The sequence below is a fragment of the Octopus bimaculoides genome, chromosome 5, assembly GCF_046866305.1.
Source record: "Octopus bimaculoides isolate indiv1 chromosome 5, ASM4686630v1, whole genome shotgun sequence".
Taxonomy (NCBI): Eukaryota; Metazoa; Mollusca; class Cephalopoda; order Octopoda; family Octopodidae; genus Octopus; species Octopus bimaculoides.
Window position 1 is genome coordinate 87,422,296 of NC_142932.1, and position 16,741 is coordinate 87,439,036.

At 41.3% G+C, this 16,741-nt stretch overlaps 1 protein-coding gene across 1 annotated transcript in view; it reads right to left on the reverse strand.

The window, feature by feature from the left end:
* The window catches only part of LOC106876067 (uncharacterized), a 78,067-nt gene that overhangs the window by 15,436 nt on the left and 45,890 nt on the right, over positions 1-16,741 (reverse strand). The window contains exons 5-8 of the mRNA XM_014924474.3: positions 4,593-4,795; positions 2,671-2,821; positions 1,258-1,359; positions 52-314 (exon numbers count right to left, since the gene is read on the reverse strand). Coding sequence (XP_014779960.3) covers positions 52-314; positions 1,258-1,359; positions 2,671-2,821; positions 4,593-4,795 — 719 coding nt within the window. The remainder of the gene's footprint in view (positions 1-51; positions 315-1,257; positions 1,360-2,670; positions 2,822-4,592; positions 4,796-16,741) is intronic.

Below are 16,741 nucleotides of genomic sequence, written 5' to 3' on the forward strand. Positions count from 1 at the left end.
TTTACTTGATAACACTATAACATATGATATAATATCACTTGAGGCACTTACATAAGCTTTACCACTCGTGTCCATATAAATATTCAGTCCATTTATTGTGACATTCGCCGTCCTGTAGCGCCGTGTTCCAAATGACAGCATGAGTTCATTACTGAACAGCGTAGTGGAGTAGACAGACAGCTTTGTGTCATCACTCTGACCAACAGTTGTTGTTAATTCTACAGGACATGTAGAGAGGTAGTGGATCATCTGACCGTCGTATGTTCGGTAACGAGATAATCCAGACACCAGACAGGAACATACACCTAGGGTGCCTGTGAGAAGAAAAACGGCAACAAAGAAAATATATACTATTGAAAATTAACAATGTGGCTGGTTAAAATAGTTATTATCTTTAACATCATATTTTGGTATCAAATAAATGTTTCTCTCTTTTGTTACACAAGATGAACTAAACTTGGAGTGTGTAACATTCTTGTACATTATTTACATTATTTACATTTGACGGATATTTGTCCTCATCTTGTTTGTTGTTAACACAACGTTTCGGCTGATATACTCTCCAGCCTTCATCAGGTGTCTTGGGGAAATTTCGAACTTGGGTTCTCATTCCTAAGGTATTTTTCGATGTTGTTGTTGTTGTTGTTATCATCATCATCATCATCATCATTATCATTATTATTATTATCATTATTATTACTATTATTATTATTCAGGTCACTGCTTGGAATCGAACTCGGAATCTTGGGATTAGTAGCCCGCGCTCTTAACCACTACGCCATATACCCGTTATTCTTGATAATAACACTTGTTATTGACAGGAATATGGTATAAGTTAATCCAAAGACCTAATTTTCAGAAATATGACAGTGTTTATAAGAAATATATGTCCTCAAATACTGTGACTGGTGTCTATTGACTTAATCAATCTCACTCAATACTCAACTGATGTTTGCTCGACCCTGTCAGAATAAAAAACACTCACAGCAGAATTTAAACTTGAAATAGACTTTAGTTGCGCCGAAGATATTTGTCCAAGCTGTCATGCAGTGGGATTGAACACAAACTCAAGTAGTTTCTACAGAAACTTCTTAACCATGCATTCATTCATGCGTCCATAATGAAGAAATAACAACGAGTTTTAATGTATTGGGGGCAATACTATGAGTTTGATCCATCACGTGATATGATCCGTGATTTGATCCGCCTCAATGGATTACAATACCTCTGAAAGCAAAAACAACAAAATGAACTTACTTCTACATGTTGTAACTCCATCACCATACAGTCCTACATGGCATCTACATTTGTTTTCTTCACATGTAGCATTTTCATGACATACTTCACCTCCACAATGAACTGAAAATGAAATATTGATATGCATTTAAGATAGATATGCATTTAAGAATGACATGCATTTAAGATAGACCCCAAGGTATTGAAGACGACTACATGACGTGATCTACTCTTTCCATGTAGTCACTCCAACAGCATAGTTTCAAATCTTATTTCATCGCTATTGTTTCTCTGTTCTATCATGTTTCAGGTTTATCGAAATATCAGTCTAATTGAAAAGAATGCCATCTAATTCAAATAAAAGAAGGCGTTATCGACAGATTATTTACAATTTTTAAAAAATAATATTTCTAAGAGATTTTCTTAAAGCAGATGCCACACACATACACACACACATACGTACATTTACACGGGCACACAGTCTCTCTTTCTCTCTCACACACACACACATAGACACACACACACACACACACACACACACACACACACACACACACACACACACACACACACACACACACACACACACACACACACACACACTACAAAATGTATTAGTTCTTTAGTAGATTATTTAAATGTAATATTACTTCAAAACTTGAAATTCTCCTTGAAAATTTTAATATAATTATTTCATTATATAAAACATGAATAGGCTCACGTACTTGCTTTCATTAATGTCCAAAGACCCTCTTAATGACAATTCAGATCTGGCATAATATATTTTCTAAATCTAATAGAATGGAAAATATTTAGTTCCATTAAAGCAGGGGGTCTCAACCATTTTTTATCTATGGACCCCTTTGACTATTATTTTATTCTGATGGATCCCATCCAATAGCTATTCGAATTTTAAAAACTAGTTTTATAGAAACTTCTTTCAAAATTCCAATTTTGTTTCTCAAACATTCCTTTGAATAGGTTCAACTATGTAAAATGTTAGAGAAAGAAATCTAAATGTTTCTTGAAATACATAGCAATACATACGTCTAATGCAAAATTTTGGCAGGGGTACTTGAAATACTATTGTGGACCCCCAATTTATCATTTTGTTGCGTGCCCCCTCCCCACAAAATTATATGATTGAGAACCACTGCATTAAAGGAATCAAATATAAGTGTTCTCTTAATTGAGATTCTAGATTTTGGAAGATTAGAGTTTCACACGTTTTGGTTTCTCCTCCCAAACAGCTAAATGAATTAATGAACTGACATGCGTACTATAAAATATTGTGCTAATATGCACAGTGATATACATATACGCCTGTAGTAGATTTGAACTGGAGAACTATAAGGTTACAGGTTCAATATCTTTTACATTCGACCATTCCACCTAAACATTTCTCCCTGGGAGATTACATAAAATGAAACCTACCAATGCATTCATAACTTTCGTTGACAAGATGGCATGATTCTCGTGGGCTACATCCTGGTAGTTCATGGTACTCTATATTACTCCAACCAAACTTGTCCCTAACACATACAGCCATCATATGACAGCCAAATAATGTTACCGTCTGACCAACCTGAAATAGAAATAATATCTTTTTACAGTTTTCTCTTAAAATTACAGAGCAGAACGCTCGTATCTGCAGTTTTGTTGAGAGCTGAAAGAAATACACCAAAAATTGGTTCTGTATAATTCAGGAAATATCTAGCCGCTTACAGTTTCCTATAAGTCGGACAAAGAAGATGGTGGAACGTAGATACCAACAATCTATAGAGGGTTAGTGGCGGGCATCAGTTATAACAATCTCAGGGAGAATCTGGACGTTGAAGAAGCTCAACAGTTCATTCTGGAGTTTATTAACGGTTTATTAAGCAGTTTATTCTGGAAGACTTTACGTATAGCAATTATGGACAATTTCCAGATATTCCCAGCCTGGTGATATATCACGGAGTCATTACTAGTTTGGGATAAGCTCTGAAAGAACAAAAGTACTGTCACTCAGGCTTATCCAATATGTACTGGGAGCAAGGAACCCATTATCTGTACACTTATTCAGTATCACTCAGTGACATTGATAACATGCCGAGTTAAGTTGAACGGCTGTTAGTTCATGTAGGATGGATTAAGTTGTTGACCGAGACTCTTGTAAAGATCGCCCCATCACTCTCTTTTGAATTGGAGGGTGTAGCAGTTATCCGCTTACTGGTGGTCATGGTAAAAAAAAAGGTTATATGGTAAACACCCTAGAAATGGTTGAGGACATAATTATGTTTCTCTACCAAGTCCTCATTAACTGCTACATGTATCATTTGAAGCAATAGATAATGGCTGGGTGTGAGATACTTTACTTAAGCAAATTTGATGAAAGCTGGTTGCAAGCTGCCAAATCTGCACATACGAAATGGTAGTCATTAAATTTTGTTTGAACATTGCAGTCAGGAGAGGAAAAGTGTCCAGAGCAGAAGGTACGAGATGTTTGGGGTTCCTCGATCCTTTCCAGTTCTGGATGCATTCATTTGTCTACTGTTGTTAAGTATTCGTATTTATAATGTTTTTTGTTTCATTTCTCATGCTTGTCTCCTCCATGTGTGTGTATGTGTATGTGTGTGTGTGTGTGTGTGTGTCTACATAAGTATGTATATGTATGTGTATATATTCAATATATATATATATATATATATATATATATATGACAGTAGTCTCTCGTCTGAGAAAGTCAGTTTTTGCTGAACAACCTGCACAATGATTTCTTTATAGTGATCAAATGTATGTGCGGTACGTTAGCTCACTCCCTACATCAAATCGACGTTGCTTGAACAGATGTCGAAGTGATAGCAGAGCAACGTGAGATCAAATACCGAAATTCTTGATCGGACAAGAATCAACAGCAATCAACAAGTGGATTATTTATGTTCAAAGAATGTCAGTTAATCGACTACTGAGGACATTATAAGGTGAACTGCAAGGAGGAATGCATCCAGTTCAAGTCCCTAGTAAAGAGAATATAAAAAGAAAGCTTTTCATATTCATATTTCCGTGTGGACCGTTGATGCATTTAACCGTCAACTCAGTGGGTTGACCTGACTTATATGATAGTAACCTTAAAAACAGGCAACTGTTAGGAGACATCGACAGACGGAGCAGGCAGAAAACGAAAACTTTAAAACTCAGTTGTTATGTCCCAGTTATCTGGATTCTCTTAAGGTAAATACATATATATATATATATATATATATATATATATATATATATAGGCTCATTCAACCATCTTAGAATATACAGATAGTTTCAATGGAATCAAATTCTCGATATCGGGTGAATGCAATGATGATAATAAATATAAATACCTCCAGGAAGTAGTCTTGGTAGATGCAACCACATTCTTGGACTGGAACGCACGTTTCTTTACTCAGAACATAACCGTCTCTGCAGTCACACCGAGACTCCGTTTCATCGGTAGGACACTTTATTTTTGTATTATAGTTGTCACAGGTTATTCTACACAGAGATACGTTATGCTTGAACGTCATATTCTCGGGACATTTTTTATCTAAAAAAAGACAAACCAAACATCATTGAATTAATCAGTTGTTACATTTTGTAAAATTATAAAGACGAAGCAAAGCACCAATTATGATATCTCTAGGATTTCCTAGATTGGTGAAATATTCAATGCTGCTAATGTTCATGGTGAACTTTTGTAGAGCAACGTCTATATTAAAAAAAGTGAACAAGAAGAAAGTTGCAGAGTGATGCAGATCCATAGAGGAATTATTAAACGAAAGTGAAATTTCTGATGGTGATAAGATATATATATGTATATATCAGGTCATCCCATAAGTTCTGTCCGATTTTACCTTTTTTAAAATTGAATGAAATTTAATAGTGTTTTAGAATGTCTAATGGAATAAAAAAAATATTTTTATGCATTTGTGTACATTTAAACTAATTAAATATTATTTTACAGGATAATAGAATTAAAATTTCTTTGATTAAAACCCTTACTAACATGGAAGTATCCAAAGAGCATTTAAGGCACATAATGTTTATGAGTACAAAAAAGAAAACTCTGCAGCCGAAGCGACTCGAAACATACTCAGTTTATGGGAAAGAATGCTTGAATGAAAGAACTTGCAGAAGATGGTTTGCAAAATTCAGAAGTGGAGATTTCAGCCTTGAAGATGAAGATCGAACAGGACGTCCAGTTGAGTTTGATGATAAGCTTCTTGAGGCATTACTGGAAGAAAATCCTGCATTATCAGTTGAAGAATTGGCAATAAAGCTTAGTTCAAACCATACAACTATTCATCGTCATCTTCAACAACTTGGATAGACTTGTGACTGGTGACGAAACATGGATCTTCTATCGAAATGTTAAATGTCATAAACAGTGGCTTGGTAAAAGGGAAAAAGCTCAACCACAACCGAGAAGGGAACTTCATGGGGAAAAGGTTCTTCTCTCTATCTGGTGGGATTGCAAAGGAGTAATTCTCTTTAAATTGTTACCACCTAATGCAACAATCAATGCTCAAGTCTACTGTCAGCAATTAGAGCGTTTGAACCAAGCTTTGAAGAAAAAAAGACCCGCTTTAGTGAATCGAAAAGGAGTGATGTTTCATCAAGACAACTCGCGACCCCACACTGCAAAGATCACATCGCAGAAGATCGAAGAGCTTGGTTGGGAAAACATTCTTCATCCACCTTATTCTCCCAACCTTGCTCCTTCAGACTACCATTTGTTTCGTAGTTTACAGAATCATTTGGGGGACATAACTTTCGCGAGCCAGGAGGAGGTCGAAACTGACATTTCAGAGTTCTTCGCTTTGAAACCAAAAGAGTTTTACATTGATGGGATTCAAAAGCTTGTAAATAGATGGAAGGAAGTCATAGATAATCAGGGAAAGTACATTGATGATTAAATTTCAATTAAATAAACATTTGATCGCTTGTTTTCTTTATTCAAAATTCGGACAGAACTTATGGGATGACCTGATATATATATAGTAATCACTCGCTATATCGTGGTTCACCTATCGCGCTCTCAGTACATCACGGATTTTTCTGGCTAATTTATGTAAATTTATATTGCAGACTCCTCAGTATATCACGGGTTTCTGCGGCCGATAGGTATTTATATTTTTTTAGGTTTTAATTATTTCTGTGGTAAAATAAGCATTATCACTCCTGAATATTAATAAATTAATAAATGTAGAAAATACAGTACAGTACTGCACTGTATAATTAAAATATATTAAAAGAAAATACGTAGTGTACCGTAGATGAGTAAACAAACAATCGCATATACTGTATGGGAAATGAAACTTAGGAGGCGAGTGGGTGGTGTTGTTTTGCATTTATAATAAAATAAATGTTTACAAATTATAAAAATAATTTTAAAAAATGCAGTACTGTTTCTACTTCGCGAATTTTTAACTATCACGGGTGATTTTGGAATATAACACGCGCTAGTCGAGGGCTTACTATATATATATATAGAGAGAGAGAGAGAGAGAGAAGGATAGATAAATAAATAGATAGATAGATAGATATCAGGCGGAGTAAAAAGTAAGCAACGTTTTGAAGCATGAAATTCATCACAATATATTTCAACAATGCCGAAATTTCATTAATCAAAGTAAGTACCATTACAATCAACACATTTTTGCCAAAGAGTTACAAGTTTGTTTATTCTGATAACATAAAAATCTGGAGTTCTGGAGCTGATGAACACTTTGAAAACACTTTCAGCATCGGTTTGATTTTCGAACTCCTTTTCTCGTAGGAAACCATCAAGGTGCTTGAAAAAGTGATAGTCGGTAGGGAAAAAGTCTGGGAAATAAGCTGGGTGGGGAAAAACTTCATAGCTAAGTTCCCTCAACGTCATTAGTGAAACATGTGGTCGAACGTTGTCATGAAGAATGATTGGCCCTCTTCTGTTGACCAGTCTGGGTCGGAGGAGTAGCAGTTTTTCATTCATTTTGGCAATTTCATGGCAATGTGTTTCTGCAGTAATGGCTTTTCTGGGTTTTAAGAAGTTACAGTTGATAGATCCAGCAGTACACTACCAAACAGTCACCATAACAGAAGGAGGAAGCAGGTTAAGGAGGGGGGGGGGGCCGACATCTGTGAGAGAGCACGTATTCTACATGAAGAATTTAAGCGTGCTGCTCGAAAGCGCACTGCTTGTGTAGTGAATGGGGAAAGCTTGGTTTGCAATGTTTGCAGTCGTGTATGCTTGTCAAGAGCAGGGCTCATGAGCTACCAACGGAACCACGAATGCAAAATATAAGTTAGTCCTAGAGCGCACAATGTTCCTGAAGGTCAGCAATTGTTTTCCTCGGTCACGAGTGGACGGCCATCGTGTATGTATGTATCTCTCTCTCCCCCTCTCTCTGTGTATATATATATATATATATATATATATATATGCGCACACACACACACACACACACACACACACACACATACACACACACACATACACACACACACACGCACACACACACACATACACACAGAGGTTGTTATAGATCAGAATTGATACAGAACTTTCTAGTTCGTACGGGTAGAGACAGTTGTAGTAGCAGTAGAAGAGACTAAAAGTGGAGAAAGCAGATCAGTCAGCCAGTGTGTAGTGCGCTGGGTAATAAATCGTTACCAGTGGAGTAAATGAATTTTTGAAAGCAATCGAGGAGATCGCGCGCGTGTTTTTATGATTGTGTGTATGTGTGTGTGTGAGTGAGAGTGAGAGTGTGAGAGAGAGAGAGAGAGAGAGAGAGAGAGAGAGAGAGAGAGCACCATCTTAATATAAAAGGTTGACGTTCCATGTTTGGAGAAGAATCCACGACACCACATTGATTTAGTATGTTATAACGAAGGTAATGGCTGCAGGAATGAATCAATGATTTGGTGAGATCTGAAGGGAATCTCTACAAATATGCACACACGTACACGCATAGATACGTATACATAGACATATTCATACGTATAAAATTACATAAACACACACACATATACACACGCGCGCGCACGCACACACACACACACACACACACACACACACACACACACACACACAAATAGTAGAAGCCAGACCGATGGGTTGACAGACAGACAGGTAGACAGACAGACAGTATGACAGACAGATACATTTCTTTTATTAGCCACACAGGGCTCAACGAAGATGGGACAAATACAATGTAGAGCTTTTCTTTTTGGGAGGGGGAAGGAAGGAAAAAAAAAAAAAAAAAAAAAAAAAAAATTGGTGGTGTCGATCAAAAGGGATCGTAGGAAGGGAAAAAGGGGCAGTTCGATCAAAAGGGATCGAAAAAAAAAGAAAAGGAAAGGCCGATCAATAGGGATCGTGTATCACACAGTAATGTTCTCGTGTAAAAAGAGGGGAGGACAGTTTAGGTTTAGCCGTGGAAGGAAAAGCCCACGGAAAAGACCACGGTAACCTTGGTCAATATTCTCATTGAAGAAACTATAACAGTAAGTGACTCTCTTTTGCCTTTTTGTTTTATTTTTTTTTCTTGTTCATAGGGTTATGCTCAAGATGGCTCCGTCGTTCACACGTGCCATCCTTGCTACATTCACCCATCTTTTTTTGAAGCATTCACTAGACAAGACTTCCCTTTCTACTCTCAACTTCCTCTTCAGGTGATACTTGAAGAAGTTGATGAGAGATTGCCCAGAGAGGAAAGTCTTTGTCTCTAGACCTTTCAGACGCGTCCACCATACACATTCTTTCGCCATAGCCACAAGTACGATGAAAATAGCTCTTCCTTCCCGTTTAAAGGAAGGAGGCGCGATAATATTCACGATAGACTCGGCTGATAGACCGACTCGTCCCACACGCGATAGCAGTTGTTCGACGTAAGCCCACAGCTCGGAAATGGTGGGACACTGTACGAGTGCGTGCAGAACGGTTTCGTCGCTCTGCCGGCATCTCGGACAGGTCGGCCCCGTGTTTCTCGAGCCATGCCTGTAGAGCTTATCCCGAACGGGTAGTGCTTCTCGATAGCACTGCCAGGCCAGGGATCTCTGGAAGTTGTCCATAGGTCCCGGCCCGAAGGTCGTCTTAAACAGGCGGGTCAGGTATTCCTCGTCGACGCCCAGGTTCGCCCCGAGATCGTCGTCGTACCTTCCCTCCACTAATCCACTATAGAATGCGTTAGTTGTGATGCAGTCGCTCAAGGTTGACCCGGGTTGTTGGAGTTGCCGAAGAGCAGCGCGACACTCGCGGTGCCATTCGCCCTTCCTCGGCCTCTTCTTGATCCATGACTGCAGTTCGGTCATGGAGACGAGCTGCGGGAAAGCGCGCCGCACAAACGGTGACCACACCTGTTCACCGCTGTCTACGTAGAGCCGGAGATGTCGCAGTCTCAGCGCGTGTCTGCGCATCATCAACCACGGCATGCCCAGTCCTCCTTTTAACGGGTGTTGGCAGCAAACGGATCGCCTAACCATCGGAACGCTTCCTTTCCACAAGAAGCGGAAGAGGATGCGCTCCAGTTTGGTGATGGTAGGGTCGGGACAAGGAACGACGGTCAGGCGGTAGTAGATGACGGACGCGATGTACGTGTTCGCCACCTCCGCCCGACCTTTCAGGGAAAGCTTCCTCTCGGCCCATTGCCGGGCTAGAGTGGCCACCCTTCTCGTTATCTCGTCCCAGTTCTTCTCCGTTTGGAGGTCTGGACCAAACCAGACCCCGAGCATCTCAACCGGACCGTCAGTCCAACGTCCCACGACGGAGGCGCTACTTGACGGCATGGGGTTGCTTCTCCAGGTGCCGAGCCGCAAGCCCACTGACTTATCCCGGTTGATTTTCGCTCCCGTTACCGCTTCGTAGTCTCTCAGTGTCTCGCCGACAAGCTCGATGTGCTTTTGGCTAGACACTATGACGGTGACGTCGTCCGCGTATGCCGACACGCTCGTCCCGCATCCCAACTCTCGCGGGATGCCCCTCAGCGTCGCCAGCTTCCGCAGTAGTGGCTCGAGAGTCAACACGTACAGAAGCGACGAGAGGGGGCATCCCTGACGGACCGAACGTGCAATGTCGAAGGGTCTTGATAGATGCCCATTGACGCGAACTACCGAACGGATGCCTCTGTACAAGGCAGCCATCCAGCCGCGGAAAATGGGACCGAAGCCGGCTGCTATGAGGACAGCCTCCAAGTATTGATGGTCTACCCTATCGAAAGCTTTCGATTGATCTAAATTGATCAGGGCCCCACCTATGCCAGGTTCCTTAACTACCCTCTCTATGATGTAGCGCATCAGATGGAGGTTGTCATGGATGCTCCTGCCCGGCACCGCGCACGTTTGCGCCTTGCCGATCAGTTTCTCGATGACAAGCGCCAACCGCTTGGCTAACACCTTGGCCAAAATTTTCAAGTCTGCATTGAGCAGAGTGATGGGCCTAAAGTTATCTATGACGTCCCCCTTGTTTGGATCTTTCTTCAGCAGCGTTACGGCTCCTCGACTCACAAAACCGGGAATGCTCCCGTTTTGCTGCCAGTTGCAGTACACCGCCACCAAGACGTCTCCAAACAAGTCTGGCTTACAGTTGTAAAGCTCGTAGGGCAGACCATCCAAACCCGGAGATTTGTCCCTCGAGCATCCCGCCATCGCGTCCCTCACTTCCGCCGCCGTGATGGCACCTTCGCAGCACTCCGCCTCTCTTGCCGAGAGTCGTGGCAGGCTGTGCAGGTAGGCACTGAAGTCCACCCTGCGTTCTCGCTCGCCATTCGTCCCAAACAGTCGAGCAAAGTGCCGCTGAAAGGCCTCACACATTTTGCTTGGCTCGAGCAGTTCGCGCCCCTGTTCGTCCACCAGAGACCGAATGGTGGCTTTGTTGCCCTGTTGCGCCTCCGCCACCCGGGCCTCTCGTGCGGCTCCAACACCTTCGTTTCTTAGAGCACGCATCCTAGCCCTGACAACGCACCCTTCGTGTTTGGCGTTGAAGTGTTGGTCAAGGGCCAACCTCGCCGCCAAAACGTCGGATGCGATGCCACTTCTAATTGCCTCTTCTAGCTTCTTAACTAGTTCACCCTCTACTCTGTTTCTGTCTATGGCTAGTGCTTTGCTATACCTAACCGCTTCTGCTTTTATTGCTCTCTTGAGGGCAAACCACCATTTGTTATTGATGATGGCTCCTGTCAAAGCCCTCTTTACTAACGTGCTAATCCGGTCTCTGAAAACTGGTCTCGACGGGAAAGACGCGTTTAGTTTCCAGTAACCGGAGCCCTGCCTATGTGTCTTATCTAAGTCTAGCGTACACGTCACAAGTTTGTGATCCGTGTAGCTGACTATGTGAAATTGTGGACACCCTATGCTATCTCTATCTACTCTCCTACACAGTATTCTATCTAGATACGATCTCGACGACCCGATGCGGTTTGTCCATGTCCACATTGGCGCATTCGGGTAATCGAGTCGGTACCTGTCAGACAGTTGAAAGCGTCTGAGCAGGTCTTTGAGGCATTTGCATCCCCGTCTATTCCTATCTCTGCCAACATAGTCTAGATGCGTGTCCAAGGTAGCATTCCAATCCCCCACTAAAAGTAAAGGACGAGACGTTCCTAGGAATACTTCTAGACGTCGAAAGAAATCCGGCCTACCTGTTAAAGGTGGTGCGTATACTGATATGAGTCGAAAAGCACACCCATCGCTGCCATCGACATCCAGAACAACCAATCTACCCTCCGGGTCTATGAATACTGTCTTTACTTCGAGATCCAGACTCTTGCGAAAGAGTACCGCCGTGCCACTACCGCCCATTCTCGGCAGACAGGGAGAAAAATAAATGTTAAACTGTCTGCCAAACATGGACGATAGGGCCCGCGTATCATGGAGTCTGGTCTCGCTTATGGCTATGATTTCTAGTTTATGTGACTTTATGTCATTTAGGAGGTACCCTTGTTTCCAAGGGGACCCCAAGCCACGCGCATTTACACAACCAATCTTGAGCATCATTTTGATTTGAGTGTTAAAGTTTTATAAAGAGAGTCACTTACCGTTTGAGAGTTTTTGTGTCTCCTCCTTCGGGTTTTCTTCGAGGAGATCACTATATAGTTTTTTCGCCAGGTATTTTTGGCATTTGCCAACTGCCTTTGGAAAAATAGATTTTAGTGTGTGGTGCAGGGTTGGTGTTATGTGTAGTATTTTGATGTGTTCTGGCGGTGTTGTGTATGGGTGGTTGCTGGTTTTTATGTCTTCGTTTGTTATGTTTGTTTTTGTGTTGATGTATTCCATCAACTCTGAGTTTTTTGTGTTGATGGCAGTGAGCATTGTGTGTGTACTTGCTTTTGGGGTTTTGTTGCTTGTGTTGTAGTTGTGTGTGCTTGTGTTGGTGTCTGGAGTGTTTTCGGGAGTTGTGTATCTCCCTGCTTTGTTTGTGTTTGCTTTTCTTTTCTTGCTCCTCTTCCTCCTTCCTTTCTGGGCTATTTGCCATTCCTCATTACTTTCATCTTCCGACGAAGGTTCTGAGGAATCGGAAGGGGGTAGGGGCAAATTGTGAGCGTCTGTGTGTGCTTGTGTGAGTGGTTGTGTTGCTGTTTTTGTTGGTGCTGATGGCTTGTTATTTGTGTGAGGTGTGTGTGATGTGGGGGAGGGGGAAACAGTCTTGGAATTTTCTTTCTTTTCCCCTGCTTCCTCACTTGTTGTTTTTGCAGATGCTGTTGTCTTCTCAGTTGCCAGTGTTGCTTGTGTTTCTCTTGTTTTGATTGTTGATGGTGGTGTTGGTAGTAGGGTTTTTTTTCCGGGTTTTGGTGGTTGCCCTTGTTGCTTTTTTTGGTTGGCGGCGGTTGGGCAACTGTCCTTGAGGTGTGCCTCGCTGCCGCATACATAACAACGTGGCCGCCTTCCTTCCACCACTACATATAACTTGTGGTCCTTTGCCAGTTGGATGTGTGTGGGGATCTTTTGGCACTCCTCTTCAGTGATATGGAGGAGGACTTCGACTTTTTTTCCCCCTTCCCAGTTTTTCTCCTCTGCAGTAGCAATTTCTAATATATTTGCCTCCTCCATTTCGAGGCATATAGAACCTACTATCCACTGTGTTTCCACTTGTGAAGGGACATTCTTTACTGTCACCTTCGTCACTCTCTGTCCAAGATAACTCGGTATCATCACCAAGTCATCTGTGTGGAGAGAGAGTGTTGAAAATTCCTTCGCTAACTGTTCGCTCTTAAAGCGTACTAGGACCGTGGCAAATTTTCGTCCCCAAGTAACATGACTTTGAAAGGGCCATATCGGTTTGAGACAAATCTCAATTTTTTGGGTGGAGAAACTCTCCGGTCGCTTCGTTTTCTTGTTGATAAGTCTGTATGATATGTGCTTCTTGTTTGTATTTTCAATAATTGCTTTTGGTATGTGTATTTGTACAGTGTCACCTTCTTTCGTGAGAAGGGATTTTGTGTCATTGATTTGTTTTTGGGTGAATGTTAATATTGTTCTTTTTTCTTTCGTTGCATCGGCAAAATTTGTTTTTGTGATGCTGGCAGATATGTTGTTTGTGGCGTTTGTGGTGTTGTTTATCTTGTTCGTCTTGTAGTTGTTGATGGTGGTATTGACAGTGGTGTTGGTACTGCCAGGTTCAAAGGTGGTGGTAGTGGCGGCAGAGTTTGTCGAAGTAGTGGTGGTGTTGGTGTTGAAGGTCGGTGTCCTGTTGTTGTTGCTGTTGTTATTGTCACTGGTAGTAGCAGTGGTGAGGACAGTGGTCGTGTTAGCAAGGACATTTGTGTCGTTGTCGTTGTTGTTGCTGTTGTTGTTGTTGTCTTTGTCGTTGTTGTTGTTGTTGTTGTCACTGGTGACGGTGGCAGGCAAGACTGCTGTAGCAGCAGAGTTTGTACACGTGATGGTGGTAGTGGTGGTGGTTGAGGCAGCAGCAGTTGACTCAGAATCATTGCTCTTCTTCATCACTTGTCTGCGTTCATGCGGAACGGCATTAAGTGTTTTCGCCTCTGGCATTAGGAGCGGGAAGTCGGCCTCGTTGAAAACCTTAGCCATATTCGTTTTAAAGAATATGGCTAGGAACGAGGAAGATATGTTTGAATTTTGGGAAATAAGGCTCTAAATAGAGCTATTTCCGATTTGAAAAATATATGTTCACGAAGTATTTTGTGTTATACACAACTTATACAAAATTTTAAAACAAAATAGGTCTTTTAAGAGGTGAAAAATGCAACTTACATGGGAGCCGATGTGTCTACCGTCCGTCCATGATGATAGATAGATAGATAGATAGATAGATAGATAGATAGGTAGGTAGGTAGATACATTTCTTTTATTAGCCACACAGGGCTCAACGAAGATGGGACAAATACAATGTAGAGCTTTTCTTTTTGGGAGGGGGAAGAAGAAAAAAAAAAGGTGTGTGTCGATCAAAAGAGATCGTAGGAAGGGAAAAGGGGGGGGGAGTTCGATCAAAAGGAATCGAGAGAAAAAAAAATAGATAGATAGAGAGAGAGAGAGAGAGTGTGTGTGTATGTCTATGAGGAGAAAGGAGAGAGAGAGAGCGAGAGAGAGAGAGAGAGCGAGAGAGAGAGAGAGAGAGAGAGCGCACCATCTTAATATAAAAGGTTGACGTTCTATGTTTGAAGATAGATAGATAGATAGATAGATAGATAGGTAGGTAGGTAGGTAGGTAGGTAGGTAGGTAGGTAGATAGATAGATAGATAGGTTAACCGGAAAGAGATATTCATTTGATATTTGATAGTTAGGATAGAAGTAGCAGATCATCAGCTAGACTGTCGCGCGCGCGCGCGCACACACACTCACACACACACACACACACACACACACCCACACACACACACACACACACACACACACACACTAGAAACCCAGAGTAGCAACGACGTGAACGTCACATTCGAGTGAATACATTTATTTTACTTCATGTAAGGAGTACTTTACTTCAGTTTGAATACCCACAACTTGGACATTTCTCGTTTCACAATCACTGATGATCTTCCCGAATGAAATGTACATCCGGAACATAGTAAAAACTGTATCATAAAATTAGCCTACTTCAAAGCCTGAAAATACTTTATCTCCAACATCTACTAACCTTCTAGAACAGTACTCTGCACCCAGTATGCCACGTGACTATGCTAAGTGTGCCGTATTGTAACCTGAATATAATTTTTTCCCGTATACTTTTAGTTATATTTTTAGTTCAGGTGTGCCGCCGAATTTTGAAAAGAATATGTGTGCCGTGAGTGAGCTCTGTTCTAGAAATCTCAGGTGAGATCCACCATGGAGTACTGCCCTACATCTGGAACATTACTATTCATATATACAGACGCCTGAAACTGCATTCAAAGAAAGATCATTCGACTAATTGCTAAAAAGTCGCTCACACACTTCATCTTCTGGCTATTCTCTTCGCCTTTTTCCACCGCTGCTACAGTAGAACCTGCTCCTCATGTCACTTACACTTCAGCTTTTTCGACTTCCATACCTCCCCACTTCTCTTTGGCCCTTTACCCACACGTGTCCACTCCACATTACACTTTGTCAATCTTTCTTTCTTTCTTGCCCTTTAAGATTCACTCTCAGCACACGTTTTCCTTGCAGCCGCCCACTTGCATCCTGTTTAAGAGAAATTTTAACGGCACTCTTCTCACAGGTCCCGGAAGGTCTGCGAAGATCAATCATTCAATAGATTCTTTCATTCCCACACCCTCAAACTACACAAATAAAAATAATGATACTAATAAAAAATAACAAGAAATCTGTTGTGCAACTGATGGCGTCATTCATTGAGCAATGCATTGGCTACAATTCTGAGAACTAGTTCATCAACTATTATGTGTCATTAAATAAAACAGTTCCCAAGCAGACATTCAGAAATAACTTTCTTCTTTCGGAATGTTTTTCTATTTTATTTATAGTTTCAATAATTTCTATCATGATATTGTAGTTTTAGTGCAAACAGAATGAAAAATACATATATTGTTCTAAATAATGATTTCTAATATTAGTACAAAGGTAAGGCAAAATCGTTAGCACGCCAGGCAAAATGCTTAGTGCCATTTCTTCTGTCTTTACATTCTGACTTTAAATTCTGCAATGATCGACTTTGCCTTTCATCTTTTTGGGGTCGATAAAATAAGTACCAATTGAGCACTAGGGTCGATATAGTCGACTAACCGCCTCCTCCCCACCTGAAATTGTTGGCCTTGTGCCAAAATTTGAAACCAATAGTAGTTTACATGAGATGAGAATTGCCTTGTATATCAGCCAAATTCACTATAATTTGAACTCGGCATATAAAGGGAAGTGACTAAGTTTCGCAATGCATTTCGTCTGTTGCTCTACGAACTCTGTGAAACTGCCTATTACTTCACTATGTAGTTATTTACCCCCAGGCCAACCCCGATCCAGTAGACCAATAATCAACTGCTTGCGAATCTAATCCCATTTTATATAACTTTCTTTTATCTTTCTTCTTGTTTCGGTAATAAGACTGCAGCCATGCTGGAGCAT